The 13,557-nt window shown below is 44.4% G+C and overlaps 1 protein-coding gene across 4 annotated transcripts; it reads left to right on the top strand.

Moving 5' to 3' along the window:
- Positions 1-492: 492 nt before the first annotated feature.
- Positions 493-12,581, top strand: ZNF35 (zinc finger protein 35). 4 transcript variants are annotated; one of them, XR_016394702.1, is made up of 6 exons: positions 493-574; positions 2,552-2,870; positions 3,878-4,022; positions 6,346-8,488; positions 8,684-8,739; positions 10,626-12,581. XR_016394702.1 is itself a non-coding variant. In XM_030764098.2 (4 exons), the coding sequence occupies exons 2-4, from the start codon at positions 2,679-2,681 to the stop codon at positions 7,596-7,598; spliced, it is 1,590 nt and encodes a 529-aa protein (XP_030619958.1). In that variant the 5' UTR covers positions 493-574; positions 2,552-2,678; the 3' UTR covers positions 7,599-12,581. The 4 variants fall into 4 exon arrangements, 1 of the variants encoding a protein (XP_030619958.1); XR_016394700.1 differs by having other exon boundaries at positions 8,684-12,581; XR_016394701.1 differs by having other exon boundaries at positions 6,346-8,739.
- Positions 12,582-13,557: the final 976 nt, after the last annotated feature.

The raw sequence follows: 13,557 nt of genomic DNA, 5'->3' as shown, positions 1-13,557 counted from the left end.
TGGAGATTATTCTTATTACTGAAGGATGCATATCGAAGTATTTGGGATGAAGTGTTTTGATGATTACAACTTAAAAAAATGTCTTCAGTATATAGAGAGGTAAGGCAAACATAGCAAGTGTTAATTGTTGAGTACAGAAGGAGGATACAGGCATTCGTTGTACCATTCTCTGTACTGTTTGATATTTCCAGAACATTTAGGGCAAAATTATCAGGGTCTTCCACAGATGGATGCTTTGTAGTTTCAGGCTGTCGGGTGCGCGTCTCGGTTAAGTGGCCTTACCCGACCTAGGGATGCCCCGCGCTCTGAGGCTCAATTCCCCAATCCACCTGCACTCTTCCTCTAATCGCTTTTGCCCCTATCACTGGTCGGTAGCGATATTGGACACCCAACGAGAAGACAGCACCTCCGAGATTCCTAGAGAGGCTGGCCTGGCGACTTGGGGAGCCGGAAGCCCATCCCCAGGCACTTCCTGTCCGCTCATTGTTCTCGCGCCGGTAGGCGCAGGGGTCGCGGCCGCTTGCCTTCTGCTCCAGAGCCCGGGAGCTCCGGCCGGGCTTCTTCTCCGCGCGTGGTGAGCGGGGTTGGCGTGGCCTGGGCGCGAACGTCGGTGGTGAGGGAGGGGCCATCGCAGGGTCCGCTAGCCTCGTCCTCCCCTCGGGGATCCCAGCCCTGTCTGTCCGGAGGCGGCTCCGCGCCCCGCCACCTCGGAAACTCGGCTCTCGCCTACTTATGGGGGCCTAGCCCGCGGGAGGTTGGACACGGACCACCCAAGGGGCCAGGGTCGACCCCACAACAGGGCTGCGTGGGGCCTGGAGAAGGAGGAGATGCGTTGCCACGTTTGGAGCTAGGGAAAGGACATTGAAAGGAAACCCTTGTTAGGAGACTTTGCTGTCTAGGGCTGGAGGCCGATTAGAGTTTGATCAGCAGTCTGATGACAATACTCAAAGTAGGCAATCTTGCGTATAGATAGGTGAAACGAGTGTTAAGGGCCTTCCTCCCTGGTAGAATTCAGCTAGTCATGGAAAGAATAATTCTCCAGAATTAAGATGTGTTGCAGGACTGAAAATATTGCATTACTGAAGCGATGCAGTGTATACAATAAGTTGCCAGTACGTTAATGTAGGATAAAGTATGTGATCACTTCAGTAGCAGCAAAAAGGGACTTAATGAAATGTAGCACGTTTTTCCCTAATAAGACATCTAAAGGGGAATAGGAAAATTTCAGTTTCTTCATAATCAACTAAAATGGTAAGGTTATTTTACTCACAAATCAAAAAAACAATCTGTTGGCTTGGCTATGATACAGGGGTACTGTTAAGTTGGTGGTGGTATGATTTGGTGCAGTCCTTTTAGAAAGCAATTTGGGGAACTTCCCTGGTGGTCCAGTGGTTAAGATTCCTCGCTCCCAATGCAGGGGCCCAGGTTGATCCCTGGTCAGGGAACTAGATCCTGCATGCTGCAACTAAAAGATGTGCATGTTGCAATGAAGACCCGGTGCAGCCAAATAAATAAATATTTTAAAAAATAAAATAGAAAAAAAAAAAAGAAAGCAATTTGGCAGTATATGTCACTCATAAAATCCTTCAATCAGTAATCCCACTATTGTAAAGGAATAACTCAGCAGCAGAAAAAAACTATTTGCATGAAAAGAATCTTAACAATTATTAAGAAAATAAACTGGAAACAAAAGTTCTTTTACTAAAGCAGTGGCTAATAAATAGGGGCTGGGGACTTCCCTGGTGGCGCAGTGGTTAGGGGGCCCGGCTTCGATCCCTGGTCAGGGAATTAGATTCCACATGCATGCCGCAACTAAGAGTTTTCATGACACAACTAAGGAATCAGTGAGCCACAACTAAGACCTGGCACAACCAAATAAACAAATACTTTAAAATAAATAAATAGGGGCTGGTTAAGTAAATTATAATGTAGCTTTAACTTAGAGTACCATGGTAGAAGGAGGTGGTGCTATATGTACTTATATTGAAACATCTACCTAAGACTATTGTGAAACATAGAAATTGAGTTCAAAAAGCAAACAGTTCAGGTTGCAGTCTTTTGTTCGTGCTATTGTCCTTGGTGATTAAAAAAAACCAACCAAGCAAACGAAAAACTTTGGATTGTAATGTCCTTTCTTAAAAAGAAACCATAGTTAAGAAGTTTAAGTCATAATTGTCAGTATGGTTGGAGGTTTTTTCCTTAAAAGAAATATCTTAAATTCTTTAATAAACAGCGATTATCTCTTTGGAGATGAACCAGGGGTAATTTTTCTTAATCATTTTCTGTATTTTTTAAGTTTTTACAATTAAAATATATTAACTTTATAATCAGAGGGAAAATCAATAAATATTATATAAAGGTGTTTGTAATGTGATTATTATGGGGATAAATTGCTTGTATACATTACAGCTCCTTCCATCCTCTTGAGGAGTAGAGCAGACCCTGTAGCGGTAGTGGCTGCTGCCTAGACACTGGTGAAATTGGCTTGTGGGCTTGGTGGCATCCAGGCAAACCTCTGCTCTACTGCTAACAGTGTTTTCTGATTTCTCAGTAGACATTACTCATCCTGGCCCCGGGAAGAAACTCAAGAAGAAGCTTTTGAGACTTAAAGATTAGATGGGGCTTGACTTCTGCTGGGCAGCCCCCAGCTGTAGGAGTTCCCCTGCTGAGCAGAGAGGATGACTACAGAATTGAGAGAGGCCATGACCCTGGCCCCTTGGGGCCCAGTGACAGTGAAAAAGGAAGAGGAAGAGGAGGAAACCTTCGTGGGTCAGGCATCCAGCCAACAAGTGCATTCTGAAAACATCAAAGTCTGGGCTCCTGGGGAGTGTCCTCAGACAGGCCTCGATGTATCAGAACAGGAGGAAAAGGTAAACAATGGTCTGGGAGGAAGGAGGAAGGAGACAGCTAAAGATCTCAAGTGATTTCAGAGGGGACCCTATCCCTCTGCTCCCACATCTGTAGTCTTGTTGTCTGGTGAGGGCTCTGGCCTCTAGTCTTTTGCAATATAATTGAAACATTATATTATTCTATTGATGTGACACTTGGTACTTTCTATAAACCAGTGCTTCTCAAACTGTGCTACAGTTTGCAATTACCTGGGGAGCTTCTTATCAAATCATGATACCCATGCCATACCTCATGTCAGTTAAACCAGTATCTCTGGGGGATGGGACCCAGACCTCTGTATTTAAAAAAAAACTCTTCAGGTGATTCCTGCAGGATTTGATAACTCTAACCTGTACTTCTCAAACTTTAATATGCATAGGAATCACCAGGATGTGGGGGAGGGGATCTTGTTAAAATGCAGATTCTGATTCAGGAGGTCTGGGGTGTGGTCTGAGATTCTGCAGGTCTCACAAGCTCCCAGGTGATGGTGATTCTGCTGATCTGCAGACCACGATTTGAGTTTGTGAGGCTGTATGTTTTCAAACACACACCTTTCCATCACTAGCCAAATGAGGCCTGAGGTTCCCCAAAGCCTCTCTGTAATAATATGATTAGAACCTTGCTTCTTTGATCTTTAGACCTTGGGAAAGTGTACTCTGGAGAATCTCCCCATATGCTCTCTTGTCTTGTGCTCTCACTGGCAAGTTAGGTTTGGGTGCTGAAGTGGACAATGAGATGAAATCAAAATGATCAGGAGGAAGGTAACAGGCTTGCTTCTCTGCCCACCCCACCTTGGGAATTAGGGAAGACTCTGGCTTCCTTTTCCTTTCTTTATCTTTAAATGTTTGGTATTTTTCTTTCTTTTTTAAAATTTTTTATTTTACGGTCTCCAAGAACGGGTGCTTATGTTCTCAACCTCAAAGCTATAATTGTACCATCTCCCAGTGACAGTCTCCTCATAAACCCACCTGTGCCTGCTTGTTTCTAGGGTCAGAACGTGTTCTGGGACATGGCTGTCGTCCTGAAACCAACACAGGAGGCGTCTGCTGCATCAACCCCCGGCAGCTCCTCATTACCAGAGACTCTGGCCAAGAGGGAGCTACTGGAGACTCATGGGAGCATGACCTGTCTAGGTGAGGTTCAACCTCAATTCAGAATCTGACCATTGAGGTTTCTCAAAATCTTTTCAGAGACTGGTGGTCTCGTCTCCTAACCTCAGCAACAGAGAGTATTGAGGTGTTGAAAGTGTCAGGGACAGCTGGACAGAGGAATACTGAAAGATGCCTATGCATTTGTCACAGGAAATGGCTTATTTTGCACACAGTCTCAAGACACCAGATAAACACAGGTGAACTCCAAATTTACCTTTTAATCACATTTATTGTTCAGCAAGTTTCATATTCACCTGTGTAGACACGTGTCCTCTTCAGTATGCTTCGTGTTTATTGTAGCTTGGTGAGCCTGCAAGAGAAGCTGGCTAATGTAGGAAGGGTCACCTTTTGTGGTGATATTTTGAGGAAATGCCCTGGAGGTGTTCTGTTTTCATAGATCTTTGTGCAGATTCTAGAGGATTTTAAGCACTTGCGTCAGCCATGATGAGGTTTAAAGCTAGGTCTTCATGGAGGCTACTGATGGCTGGCTTATCACCTGGTTCTCTAAGCTGGGACTCAGGATGTATCTGGCTAGCAGTAGCGGAAGCTTGCCTGTGAAGGAGTGACATGTAACTGTGGGTCAACAGTGTGGTAGCCATGAGTCCTGTGTTGTGGAAGCAATCCCTGGATGACTGCCAAGGCCCCTCTGGTACTCATATGCTATGAGTATAGGGCTGTGCCTGAATATCCTGAACCTATTCTCCTCCCTAGCCAATTACTCAGGCATTTGCAAACCAAGTCAGTTTCTTAAACCAGTGTTGTAGGGAAGGCTAGGATTGCCACCTTTCATTTTCTTGTCTCTTCTTTAATTCCCCAAACTCTCAGCAGCTTCTGTTTCCCGCTTTCTGCTTTCTGCTCCATTGTCTCTGGAGCGTTCCCCTCTGTATCACTTCTTTTCTGTTTCCTTGCTTTATCAGTCAGTCATTTATAGTTTTAACTCCAGCAGCTGCCCCCATCCACCAGGAATGGCCACTGTTTTCTTTCTCTGCTATTCCTAGCCAGGACTCATATCTCTGCGAGCCATTTCTGTTGTAACAGGTAATGGCAAGGGACTTCCATGGTGGTCCAGCGGTTAAGACTCTGAGCTCCCAATGCAGGGGGCCCGGGTTCAAACCCTGGTCAGGGAACTAGATCCCACAGGCCACAACTAAGCATCTGCATACTGCAACTAAAGACCCTGCACGCTGCGACGAAGATCCCACATGCCACAACTAAGACCCGGTGCAGCCAAATGAATAAATATTAAAAAAAAAAAAAATAGGTAATAGCGAGCTCACTGAGCTCTAGGAATTGAGAGGGAGTCACGAGTGTAATTGCTGCCCTACCTCTGATAACTCTTTGACCTTGAGCAAATCCTTTCTCTTCTGGACGTCCATTTCCTATTCTATAAAGTGGGGTGCATTGATTCAGTAAATAAAGGATTCGTTGGGGGCCTGCTTCCTGGGTGCCGGCAGTGTGACAGGTGCTAGGGATATAGCAGTGAGTAAGAACAGCCTTGCCCTTTTTTAGCTTCCATACAAGTGAAGGAGAACAGTTTCATCTTGATCATAAAATTGTATAATATACATGAAAGTACTTTGGAAATTTTGAAGTTAATGTTTGTGAGTTTGGTATGTATTCATTAATATTGAATTTATTAAAGTTTATAAATTTAAAGCCAAGTTTTTAAGCTTTTAAGCATAACTTATTTTTATGTCCTTTATACATCTAGAAAAATTCAGAATATTTCACAAACAAAAAATGTTTTTACATAAAAACCAGGAAAGGAAGGGTGGAGAGGCAGTAGGGGAAAGAGGTAACAGGGAGAAAGTAAGATAAGAAGGAAGAAAAGAAGATGTAATAGCAGTTTTAAACTGCAGGGAGAAAAGTGGAGTAGATTGAGAAATCAGAGCAGTAGTAATAGAAATAACCAGAAAAAGATTAGGCTTTCAGGGTTTTTTGTTGTTGTCGCATTCAGGGCTTTGCTGTATCCAGTGCTCAGGCATTCCCTTTCTCTGACATTGCCCTTCTTTCTGAATGACTGTGATGGCCTTAGCCTGGCAACCAAACTGGGCTGTCCTCCTTGCCCAGTATTGGTTTGTGCCTCACAACATCCCTGTCCCACCCACTCATCTTACTGGCTGGAGAGTTGCCCTGGCCTGTGCCAGTAGGATGTCTTTGGACATTAGATTCCCCTGTGCAGTTGCTGCATGACCTGCAGCTCACAGCTGAAGTCACACGCTTCCTGACCGTTATGACTTGACTATCCTATTCTTTTTCTAGGCCAAAAAAACCTGACATTTATTTTTCCTGTTTGCTGTTTCAGGTGCTGAAACCAAGAACCCACAGTTATTGGTTCCAAAAACTGAGATATGTGATGAAGCAGAAAAACCTCTCATAATATCAGGAAGAATCCAGAAAGTTGACCCTTCAGGACCTGAATTAGGAGAAGGCTGTGAAAAAGGGAACATGTTAAAAAGGCAGAGAATAAAGACGGAAAAGAAAGATTTCAGACAAGTGACAGTGAAGGACTGTCACATACCTGAAAACTTCAAAGAAGAGGAAGACCAGAAGTGTCACAAATCTGAGGAGAGATATAGCCTTGGTTCTGGCTCTGTTAAAAATCAGAAAAGCCAGGCTGGGCAGAAACCTTTTACATGTAGCGTGTGTGGGAAAGGTTTTAGTCAGAGTGCAAACCTTGTAGTGCATCAGCGAATCCACACTGGAGAGAAACCCTTCGAATGTCATGAGTGTGGGAAGGCCTTCATTCAGAGCGCAAACCTTGTTGTGCATCAGCGAATCCACACTGGACAGAAACCGTATGTTTGTTCAAAGTGTGGGAAAGCCTTCACTCAGAGTTCAAATCTGACTGTACATCAAAAAATTCACTCCTTAGAGAAAACCTTTAAGTGCAGTGAATGCGAGAAAGCCTTCAGTTACAGCTCACAACTTGCCCGGCACCAGAAAGTCCACATTACAGAAAAATGCTATGAATGTAACGAGTGTGGGAAAACATTTACTCGAAGTTCAAACCTCATTGTCCACCAGAGGATCCACACCGGAGAGAAGCCCTTTGCCTGTAATGACTGCGGCAAAGCCTTCACACAGAGCGCAAATCTTATCGTGCATCAGCGAAGCCATACTGGTGAGAAGCCATACGAGTGCAAAGAGTGCGGAAAAGCCTTTAGTTGTTTTTCACACCTTATCGTGCACCAGCGAATCCACACCGCGGAGAAACCTTACGACTGCAGCGAGTGCGGGAAGGCCTTCAGTCAACTCTCTTGCCTTATCGTGCACCAGAGGATTCACAGCGGGGACCTTCCGTATGTGTGTAACGAGTGTGGGAAGGCCTTCACCTGCAGCTCGTACCTGCTGATTCATCAGAGGATCCATAATGGGGAGAAGCCGTACACGTGCAGCGAGTGTGGCAAGGCCTTCCGGCAGAGGTCGAGCCTCACCGTGCACCAGAGAACCCACACCGGGGAGAAGCCCTACGAGTGTGCCAAGTGCGGCGCGGCTTTCATCTCCAACTCACACCTCATGCGCCACCACAGAACCCATCTCGTTGAGAGCACATAGAGGGACGAGGGAGACCTCCAGGCGCCAGTCAGAACCTCTGCCCCTGCCCCCCGCCCCCAAGTCAGACACCTCTTGGCTGTTTTCTCCTCCTTGGTGAAAAGAGGCCTGCTCTGTCCTTAAAAGTAATAGTTTTCAGGAGTGCAGTGCGAAACACAAGAGGGGCATTTCAGAGGCTAATTTAAAGAAAATGAAAATGAAGGCCTCAAGGCAAGGATTTTGTTTTTCACTTGGTGCCCCAAGTGGTCATGGTGTCTGAAGTGGAATGTGGCTTTCTTAGAAATGGATCATACAGAGCTCAGTGATAAAGATCCCTTTGGGGGAAAGGCATTTTTCACTTAACTTTGTTTTTGAACACTCTGGTAATTTCTTGGGCAATGGGCAGGTTACTGGTGGAGGTCTGCCTGATGGAATTCCGGAGCTTTGAACCTTGTATTCTAATATTTTGGGTTAAGCAGCGACTCATTAAGGAAACCACTTGGGGTAGCAGTTCACCAACAACTCACCTATGAACATTTATAGGTTTTCCATTCCCTAGGTAATTAAAAAAACAAACAAAAACTGAAACACCCTACTAACCATCTACTGCTCCTAACATGGATGGAAGTAGGAAACATTCGTTTCCCTCATCACCTGTACCTCATGAACGTTGGTGTGGTAAAGCTCTGGGGACCTCTGACGAGAGTCTCTTCTGACCGTTTCCCAGCCTGCATGGCCAAGCAATTGAGGACTGATGGAGACAGCCACAGACGCTGCTGGGCTGTGTCCCTTTGCTAAGGTCAACAGCTCTTCCCATAACTTAACCCCAGTTGCCATTGCATTCCGTTTGAGTGAGACGCTGCTAGCAGCCCCCTTCCCAGATAGAGGCATCAGAGAATAAAGCTTCCCTGGAGGTATGCCCGCTTTGTCTCTGCTCTCATTCTGCTCAGGCCCAAGCAGGGGGCTCAGTTGGGTGTCATTGTCACTTTCTGGATGGTCTTTAGAAGAAATAATGGAGCCCTTCTAATTCTGAGAGGAGCCAAGAGGGAAATGAAAAGAGAGGGAGGAAGCAGAGTGGGATTCCTAAGGTCTTCATTTGTTTTTTTTAGAAGTTCAAAGGTATTGGAATATGCAAACTTTTAGAAGGATGAAGAAACTGGCTAAGGTAAGATACCTTTGTTACCATTGAGCCTTTACTCCCGAAAAACAATTTCTACAACTATGCAATAGGTAGAGTTATGGAATAATATTGCCTTGTATTTATATAGAACTTGATTCTTTGTCTGTGTACCTTCATGTGTAGAGTCATGATACCCGGCACTTACCTCATACTTTCAGATAGATCATTACCTTAATCCTTGTAACACTGAAAGAGGTGTTTGCCCCCTTTACCTGAGAGAGGTCATTTAACACAAGACCAAGTAACAAGTGACAGCCTGTATTCAGGCCCAGGTCCTAAATCCAGGTTTCCTCTGTTCTTCTGTGTTTATCCCATGTCTCACCACCTGTAACCCCACCCAGATCTGTGGGAAAGCCTGAGAAAAGGGTATATAGAAAAAGTATATATATATAGGTGAGGAAGCTGAGGTGACAGATTTGGGGGTTTGCCTTAGGCAGTGTGCCCAGCAAGCAGCAAATCTAAGGCTGGGGTTTGAGTCTCCTAATTTCTGGGTCTGTTTCCACTCCCGCTCTCAGCAAGCAAGAGTGTTTATCATAAATGCTATACCTGGTGAAAGCAGTTGGGGGCACCTCTCGTGCATAAGTCCACGCATTTATTGTGTCATTTCTACAAGACTAAGTATTAGTTAGCATAGCGTTTTGTAGTTTACAGAGCACTTTCACATACAGAAGGCATACACAAGAAAGCTTATTAACTTCTTTTTTTCCCCCTTTAACCACAGTCTTTCATCAAAGCGTGTGTGACAACTTCTCCCAGTTTCATTCTAAATCATATAGACACAAATACAAAAACATCAATACAGTTCAAAAGTAAGAATCAGAAATGCTCATGCGGGGCTTCCCTGGTGGTGCAGTGGTTGGGAGTCCGCCTGCCGATGCAGGGGACACGGGTTCGTGCCCCGGTCCAGGAGGATCCCACATGCTGCGGAGCAGCTGGGCCCCGTGAGCCATGGCCGCTGAGCCTGCGTGTCCGGAGCCTGTGCTCCGTAACGGGAGAGGCCACAACAGTGAGAGGCCCGCGTACCACCAAAAAAAAAAATGCTCATGTTTCACACACCCTGGTAGTGACTCTTTCTGTCCCCTGTCTGGGAGTGGAAAGACCCAAAGGTAACACCACATGTCTCTGCTGAGATTAGGAACAAGTTAGGTTTTTCCCCCTGCATGATCAGGAGGCTTAGAGAGGGTGAGCAGGTCTGAAGATTTGGGGTAGATCAGTGACCCTGACCCACCAAGAGGCCAAAAATGTGCTTTCCTGAAAGGTATCAGCTGGGATTTGTGACCATTAAGATGGTTAAACTGTTTGAGCCACATGTTGTATATTTATCCTCGTAAATGAATACTCAGTCATGACTGATTGTGATCTCCTGGCTAGAGATTTCTATTCATAGGGAGCTCAGAAGAGCTATCCAGGTGATTGTGATATAAAGCCAGGTTTGGGAATCACTGACCCACCGTTTTACAGCAGTGGTTTTTAACCTTGGCTGCATGTTAGAATCATCTAGGACACGTGAAATTTTTTCCATTTTAGGCCTCAGTATTTTTTAAAACTTAGAAGGGGAATGAGCCACTACAGACAAGTAAAACCTGCAGGTCACAAATGTGTGTGATCAAAGGTGGAGGGGAACTCCAATATAAGGATCTGGATGCGCATTGTTCTGTTTCAGCAAAACAGGACAGTAACTACATTGCCTTCCGTGCCTCTGACAACCCTTGGCTGCTGGGACTCTGTGACCTAACTTCCTGTATTTGTATTTTAAGTGAATATACCAAACATTTTATTTATATGAGCAAACCAAGTTCTACGTAACATGCTTTTCTGTTCCTCATTCAACAAAATGACTTTTTACATTTTTGCTTATATTTCATCTCCAGGTCTGGGTTTCCACCAATCTGCACCCAGGTTCAGGACCCCCGATCCTACACAAATCCTGTGAGCCTAGTAGGTTACTAGACAGATCAGTTCCTTCCCCAACTCATAAAAACTTTCCCTCCCAATTAAATTCCAGCCCTCAAAATAAATTACCTCCCACTTTTTTCTACAGGGTTTCTGATAGGAGAGGAGTGACTACCCTTTGTTGTCAGATTTGGCTTAGGTTTTCCTTTTCCTTGGGGTCATCTCCCTTCTTTCTGGGCTGGTCTTGCCAGAAGTAGATGGGAACTCTGAAGCCCCATTTTCTTAAGTTGCCAAGAGCTATCAGTTTTATAGATCTCAGAGTCAGACCTAGTGATGAGCATTAAGGGTAGAGCCAAGAAGTCTGTTTTTACCCTCAAATGAGACCAACAGATGTATGTTACGTGGAGCACAGGGCTGAGAAAGTGAAATCACGTATAGGTGCTTTGGAGGCTCGGTGGGGAGAGATTCTTCATCAGCATGCGTACACACACACCCCTCTCAAACATAATTGGCTGTGAATTCCTCCAGGCTCAGGAAGCTAGTCCTTTTTCTATGCTCTAGATCCCCTCCCTCCCCTAGGTGGTCATCCCTCTCCCACTTCTGTCACTTCTCCCGTTGTGTGCCTAACCTTTCTGGGGTCACAGCCCCTTTGAGAATCTGATGGAGGTTGTGGACCCTCTTCAGGAGAAACTCGGATTGCACTCTCAGTTCTGTGCTTATTTGTGGAGGCATATAAATTCCCTGAGGCCAATCCGTGGAGCCTCCAGGGCCTCAAGTCACACCTGGGGATGCACTACATAATTGCCCTCACATGCTACAAAATGGTGGCTTTTTAAAAAATGAGGTCAGATTACGGAATCTCTGAGGATGTTGCCCAGATACATAACCTTTTCAGTCTTGCTTCTCCTGGCTTCCCTCCCTCAGCAAATGGCATTATCCAGCACCCAGACTGGAAACCCAGGAGGCATTTCTGGCTTCCGATGTATCGTGCGTTGATTACAAAAATATTTATTATGCACTCTCTTTGTGGCAAACATGGTGCTAGGTCCTGGGTTGCCAAAGCAAACAAGGCCTACCATACCCCCTTTTCATGTCTCTCATGGGAAAGATGTCTGGATCCCTCAACATGATTTACTGAGCTCTTCCCAGCCTCATCGCTTCACTTCACGCGCACCTTTACTGCAGCCTGGAGGCACGTGCTTGCTCTTCTCGTGCCTTTGCTCACACTGTCCTCGGTGCCTGTGATACCTCACCACCACACCCCACAGCCCCTGTCTGCTTTGCCTAACATTTGGTTTCTTTTAAGATTTGGCTCAGGCCCATCTCTGGGAAACCTCTGACTGCCCTATGGCCAAGAAGTATATTTAGAAGTATCGAAGAGCATGATATTTGTATCCAGAGTTTTACTTTATGCTTTAAAGTGAAAAAAGTCTGGATTCGAAATTGTGTATATAGTACAGTTCTCACATAATGTTATGTACACTGTATACTATGAGAAAGTATATAGATAAACATGAAGGAAATATAAGAAAATGTTATAAATGGTTGACTTGTTCAGAGCCATACAAATGGTAAATTGCAGAGCCTGGGCTCAAACCCAGGTCCTAGGGATAATGGAATTATGGGTGATTAAAAGTGTTTTTTTAAAGTAATTTCCATATTTTTTATAAGGAACAAAAATTTTATAATCAGGAAAAATAAATTATTTATTGTAACTACAAATTTAGTTTTATTGTATTAACTGTAAACAGTATCTCAATTCTCCATTTTGTAGAATGGGGGATGCACCCTGCTTCTGTCTCCTCCCCTTGTCCACCTCTCTGCCTCTGACAATGTCAAGTCTGATAATTCTTGAATTCTGTTCTGAAACCATAGTCTTTTATGCTTTGTTTATTGATTTGTTCTGAAAATTGAAATAAACAGCATGAATGTTATTATGACTGTGTAAATGTTGTTCACTGCAGACCTAAGTAGTTTATTGTGATTATATTTCCTTTTTGGAGCAGCATTTAATTTTTACCGAAGTTTCTGGTTGTCTTTCTTTTTCCCTTGTACTGGTTGCTTTTAACATATCCTCAGTTATTTTCAAATTCTCTGTCCAATTAGACACTCTTCTGAGTCCCCCTTTCTCCTGTATATATCCCTTCCAGAGACCTCCAGCCTTCTGCTCTAGTCTGTCCTTCATGTTCTTTTTTTTTTTTTAAACTTTTTTTTGGCCATGCCCTGCAGCATGTGGGATGTGGAATCTTAGTTCCCCAACCAGGGATCGAACCCATACCCCCTGCAGTGGAAGCACGGAGTCTTAACCACTGGACCGCCGGGAAAGTCCCTCTCCTTTATGTTCTCTCTGCCTACTGTCCAGTTGTTACACTGGGCTCCATTGCATCCTAAAATCCACATTCTTCCTTTCTTCGTTTACATACTCATTTCACTGCAGCATGTCAAGTCACTTGCCAAGAAAGAGTATGTGGAAGGCAAAGTTGTTGGGTGCTTATATATCTAAAACAACTGTCTCTGCCCTCACAGTTGATTGGTAGTTTGACTCTGGAATTCTAGATTGAAAAATTTCCCCCAAAGTTTGTAGGCATTGCTTCCCTGACTTATAACATCCAATGTTGCTAATGAGATGCCTGATTCCAGTCTGATTCTTATTTCTCTGACAATAAATAGAATTTACATTTTTGTGATCTGTTTCCCCACCCCTTTCAAGCTTTTAAAGTCTCCTGTTTATCCTTGATGTACTCAATTCCCTAACGTACTCTGAGATTTTTCAATCTAGCGACTCAGGTACTACTACTCTTGGAAATTTTCTCATGTTATTTATGTGACAGTTCTCCGTTTCCATATTTTTTTTTCTATTTTCACTCTTTCTGGAATTCCTGTCAGTCAAATGTTGGACCTTCTGGATTG

The sequence above is a fragment of the Delphinapterus leucas genome, chromosome 10, assembly GCF_059928025.1.
Source record: "Delphinapterus leucas isolate spDelLeu-1000000601 "Yukka" chromosome 10, BTC_Dleu_Yukka2, whole genome shotgun sequence".
Taxonomy (NCBI): domain Eukaryota; kingdom Metazoa; phylum Chordata; class Mammalia; order Artiodactyla; family Monodontidae; genus Delphinapterus; species Delphinapterus leucas.
The sequence above is the reverse complement of the archived record's forward strand: the minus strand, read 5'-3'. Positions and strand labels throughout refer to the sequence as shown.

Excerpts from the sequence above, each read along its gene's own strand:
- ZNF35 (XM_030764098.2), top strand. The coding sequence starts at position 2,679 with ATGACTACAGAATTGAGAGAGGCCATGACCCTGGCCCCTTGGGGCCCA. Across the intron at positions 2,871-3,877 it reads TATCAGAACAGGAGGAAAAG|GGTCAGAACGTGTTCTGGGA; the intron begins GTAAACAATGGT and ends GCTTGTTTCTAG. Across the intron at positions 4,023-6,345 it reads TGGGAGCATGACCTGTCTAG|GTGCTGAAACCAAGAACCCA; the intron begins GTGAGGTTCAAC and ends TTGCTGTTTCAG.